The 5,486-nt window shown below is 34.3% G+C and overlaps 1 protein-coding gene across 2 annotated transcripts; it reads left to right on the forward strand.

The window, feature by feature from the left end:
- The first annotated feature begins 537 nt into the window (after window positions 1–537).
- LOC139521729 (uncharacterized) lies at window positions 538–5,123 on the forward strand. Of its 2 annotated transcripts, none has more exons than XM_071315291.1 (3): window positions 538–650; window positions 892–2,114; window positions 4,972–5,123. In XM_071315291.1, the coding sequence occupies exons 2-3, from the start codon at window positions 911–913 to the stop codon at window positions 4,992–4,994; spliced, it is 1,227 nt and encodes a 408-aa protein (XP_071171392.1). In that variant the 5' UTR covers window positions 538–650; window positions 892–910; the 3' UTR covers window positions 4,995–5,123. The 2 variants fall into 2 exon arrangements, with proteins under 2 accessions (XP_071171392.1, XP_071171393.1); XM_071315292.1 differs by having other exon boundaries at window positions 892–2,018.
- Window positions 5,124–5,486: the final 363 nt, after the last annotated feature.

Genomic DNA, 5,486 nt, shown 5'->3' on the forward strand with positions numbered 1-5,486 from the left:
TGTCCCTAGCGGGGCTCCGTAGACATGTGTATGCTTTGTAAAGAATATTATTTATATTAAACTTATTAATATGTTTCAGAATATTTATTTCCCAAATATCAGCCCTGATTTCAATGATCTTACTTGGAAAAGCATCTCCCTCTTGGAGTCCTGACTCTGACTTTAAAGAAAAAAATATCCTTCCCATATTCCTACTATTTCATTTTTTCGAAGACACTATTTCATTTTTTCGATGATATCATACTATTTCATACTGTTACCATGTCAGTGATGTAACAGTTGAACTAACGGGGTCATTTTGAGGACACAATTACAAGAGGTTAATTTCGGACAACCGAGCTGTTAACGGTAGTGTTAATTAAATGTGATATAAAAATGATTGAGCAAGATATCGGATTTTTCGACACATGAAAAAGGGTATTTTAGTTTGTACTTAAATAATGTTTCAGCAATTTTAGACGATAAAAGACTCACAAATGGTTGTATATTTGTGTTCCGGGTGTATTATAATTGAAACCTAAGGAATCAGTGTCCTCGTGACGAATGATCTCACTACTTCCTATACTCATAAGTAATCAATCATATAATGACATACATGGGTGATTAGAACATCAAAAATCTTCACAGACGAAACACCATTCAACTATAAGGTAAATATTTTAATGAATCTTTTGATACCTTCTCTATGTTGGCTTTAAATGAAACTTGCATAAAATTTGTATTAAATTTGTGGAAAATACCAAAATAGCGTTTTTATACTTTTGACATTAATTCGTTTAAAGAATAAATACTTCTAGTTAAAATAAATACCATTATTTGCATCGGATGTAAATGTTTAAAACTTAAGTCATTCTTTTTGCTTGGTTTTCTAGTATAATCTTTACCTTTCAGATTAAAATTTGAGACAAAGATGAAGATATGGATAACACCCGTTTTAATCTTGGCGTATGCTGCTTTGGTAACATGTCAAAATGCCGGTAATAATTTTGGAAATTTTGGAGGTACAGGAATGAATATGGGAACAAATTCAGGCCCGACATTTGGAAATACACAAACTTTTCCCACAGGTCAAAATACAATGGGAGCAAATCAAAACGCCATGGCCGGTATGAACCAAAATTCTTTTGGAATGACTCAGAATTCATTTGCTAATGCAGGTGCCAATTCTCTTGGAACAGCAACTTCCTTAACTTCAAATCCGGCATTAACCGTTGGCTCTGGAGGATCACTTACCCCTGATCAACGATTTCTAAGTGTTGCTAGACTTCAGCCAACCGGACCAGCTCGTCAACCCTCCGCCGCAGGCGGAGCACCTAATGCTGGTGGTGGATTTCAGTCATTTGATCCTTTCTCAAATCAAGCAGGACAGGGACCACCTGGTGCAGGAGGCTTCACAAACCAAGGACAAGGGTTCACAAACCAGGGACAAGGTTTTACAAATCAAGGACAAGGGTTTACAAATCAAGGACAAGGATTTCAAAATCAAGGACAAGGATTTACAAATCAAGGACAAGGATTTACAAATCAGGGACAAGGATTTACAAACCAGGGCCAAGATTTCTCAAATCAAGGACAAGGATTTGGAAATCAAGGGGGTAACCAAGGAAATGGATTCGGAAATCAAGGTGGTAACCAAGGAAATGGATTTGGAAACAATCAAAATAGCTTTGGACTCGGAGATGGAGCAGATTTTTTTAATGATAATAATGTACAAAATTTGCAACAGAACAACAATAACAACAATCAACCTTTTGGACAACAAGGTGGACAATTTGGTGCGATGGGTGGATTTGCAAGAGGACCAATGATGGGAGGTCCCCTGTTTGCGGGATCACCATTTCAGACAGTTGGTGGGTTTTCAGACTTTGGCGGAGGATCTGGGTTTGCATCGCCATTTAGCCCATTTGGAGGAAACATGGGAGCATCTTTTGACCAATTTAGTAGTCCTTTTGGCGGATCGTCTTTTTTTGCTGGTGCTCCATCATTTGGTGGAATGGGCGGCGGCTTACCTGGATTTGGTGGGTCCAGCTTTGGTGACGGATTTGGTGGGTCTGGCTTTGGTGGCGGATTTGGTGGGTCTGGCTTCGGTGGTGGTTCAATATTTTTGGATGGAGGTATGTCAATGTTGCTTTGCATGCGCATCTTGTTTTGGTGAAAGTGTAAATTTGAATTCGTTAAAATCCTTACACAGGCAATTATTGATAGCACGGTATTGTAAAAATCAGAATGGGCTTCCTGGGTCCATTTTTCAGTTAAAATAAATACTCAGGTGTTTAGATTTTCAATACTCCAAATTAATTATGACCAATTTCTTTGCATTTTTTCAACATCCTAAGTTGATGGAAATTTGTTTTATGAAAAATCTAACTTGTGATAAACTGTAAAGTTCAAGATCTGTCTGCAATTGTATATACTTTCTCCCATTTATAAAACATACTAGTAATGCTATTCATCGCTGTATACTAAAGTAAATGCTATTGAAGGCAGTATGATGCAAAACTGATTTTTTTCTCACTTTTTTGTAACATTTAATTACAAAAAGAATTTTGTATCTGAAAACAAAAAGCTTTACTTCCGATATAATTTTCATACTGTCAAACGACGTTTTCAATATGCCTCTAGTGAGAAAATTGACTATACCTCTGGAACATGATCAACAATAAAGTCACAGAGCTGATTAAGTTGTTTGAAATATTTAGCTAAATAAAAGAAAAAAAGGAGGAACCACTTTTTTCCTTGAAAAAAGTCCTTCAATATTTACTGAAATTCACAGTCCGATGTCAGTCAAAAATGCAATACTGGTAAATTCTGACAAAATGTTAATGTTAGTTTGATGAAGGAAAATTACCCCCAAACAAATTTCAATCCGCTACTTAAAAAAGTCATTATTATGTCTTTCAGATACTAATTTATTTTTTTGGTTAAAACAGTCTTATCAAAACTAAGGTATATTATTTCGTTATGTTCATACCACACTTGATAGAAAATGATAATGCTACATAGACATAAAATGTGACTAAAACCCTAATTTTGCTAACTCTAACTCAGTAATGTTTTTTGTTGTTGTTGTTTTTTTTTTTTTACTTTAATCCATTATCAAAGTTTGTATTTCTTTTCTGCTCTAAAATATAGTTGTATTTCCAGTGAAGGCACATTCTTGTCTTTTTGAAACCCAAAGACCTATAAGACGAATTGACTTAATAGTTTCATACACAGGTGTTTAATCAACATGCATTTTAGTTTTTTGCATATAGTGCATTTCGACTAAATATACATATTTTGCCGGGAGAAATTTGATTTACAAGGATCTAGGGGAAAATGAAAACATGTCATTTTGCAGGTTACATTACCGATGGTTATACATTGCTTATTCAAGGAATGATATTTTTTACTTTATGGATCAATGTAATATATGCAAAGCGTTCAGTTTACAATTAGGGTTTGGTGACGGCCAGTACGATCAAGGCTCCAGTGTTAGTTTAATTAAAGTTCGGATAAACATTCCATTTAGACTCATCTTATCTGTTTAGATTGCCGGTTAATTCCTTCAATCGATTACAATTTGTCTTTCCCTCGAAAAAAAAAATCCAGGAAAAAAAGTAAAGAAAGTTCAGTTATATAAAAGCATTAATTAATACCATAAGCAATCTCCTGTAACTAAGTCAGAGGCGGTTTATTGGAGGGGAACAAAGGGGTCCTTGACCCTCTTTTGCGGGGAAAATTTTGTTGATAATGCCCCATATATGCATGTTTCTAGTTCCGCCACTGTAAGTTTATGTTCCATATAAGTCGACGAAACTTGTGTTCACATTATTATTATTTTTGACACCCACATTCAATAAATAACCAGCTTTATATTTTACTCACACAACCTAACATTAACCACTGTTCTCTTTGGCATAAGGCTGATAATGATGTCACCAGATTTGGTAAGATAAGTGTCGCTTTTATCAGATTGTAAGTCCTCAAATATAGTGTTATACCTTACAATGACTTCACGGTTCAGCTAACAAGCAAACTAGCCAAAGATTTTACCGTTACCTACACACTAAATGCAATCGGCTGTAATCAGTTTGAAATATAAAACCATATTTATGTTTATAGCTTGTAGTCATGAAAATACATGTATGACTTTGATGACCAAATAAGAAGATATAAACCAATATATGTTTTCTGGATAATGTCAATATCCTATTTAACGTCAGATAAAGAATGCAAAAAAGTATTTAATGTCCCTTGTTTTTGGAGATTATAATGTATAAAAATTATAAAGGCATCTCATTTTATTTTGCCCACGCTTTGTGTACGTTGAGAACACTTGCATTAACTCTTTCGGCCTGTTGTTAGGCTTAGTTGTGGTCCATATCCAATATACCCTCATTTTACAGAGACGTGACAATTTCCCACCAATAGTCCCAGACGACCCCTAAATACAGAACCTACGTATTGTATTTCTCTCGTCATGAACATATATGAAAAAAATGGACATTCAGCAAACAAAACCCAAACAATCAATTTTTGTTTGTATCAATGACGCACCGGCCATTTACAATAACCCGTCAACAATGACGCACCGGCCATTTACAATAACCCGTCAACAATGACGCACCGGCCATTTACAATAACCCGTCAACAATGACGCACCGGCCATTTACAATAACTCGTCAACATATAATGTAACAAAAACTAACTGAGATTACAGCGTTCAAACTAGAAAAAATCAGTGAAGAGAAAGAGAAATTGTTCAATATCGGGTCATTTAAAATGTTTGAAAGAGGCAACTTTCACATATTTAACGATGCATACTTCATTCGTGACAACGCCGAAAGAGCTATATATATATAATTTGTTAAAGTATCATGTTTATTTTCGCAGGACACCATAAATACTGCCATTTTTTATTCTATGTATCATATACTATAAATCATAATTCTAACACTAATAATGTTTCATATTTCTTTTCTTTTGCAGGCGGTATGTTTGGGAAGAAGTAACTGTTACGCCAAAGATTTAGAAAAGATTAGAAATTATATTTCATTTATATTTTTAGTGTTGAAGTCGTTTTTAATTGCATACAACTATGTAGGATTGACTGTCAATCTAATTAAAATATTGATCTCTGATTACGTTATACTACATATAAATTGCCAACGAGACACTGTCCATGCACCAAAGACCAAATGGCATAGAAGTTATGTTCTAAAGATTCCCGTACGGGCTTCAACAATAAAAAACAGCCCGTGAAAATGATGCCATTGATTCCATAAAAGATTATATGCCATTTTTGCAAATTTGAAATACATGTATGTTGAATATTGAGATGAACGCGTATCATAAAACATAACTTACCGTACCCTTTCCTTTTTTAGATGATAAAGCTTAAAAATGATAATTTTGTAATTTAGTTGAAGTTTTCTGACAACTTTTATTCAAAGTTGTAAATTGACAATCAAACTATTTTTCAGTTAACAAACAAATGTAATAAA

Source organism: Mytilus edulis, chromosome 4 (assembly GCF_963676685.1).
Source record: "Mytilus edulis chromosome 4, xbMytEdul2.2, whole genome shotgun sequence".
Taxonomy (NCBI): Eukaryota; Metazoa; Mollusca; class Bivalvia; order Mytilida; family Mytilidae; genus Mytilus; species Mytilus edulis.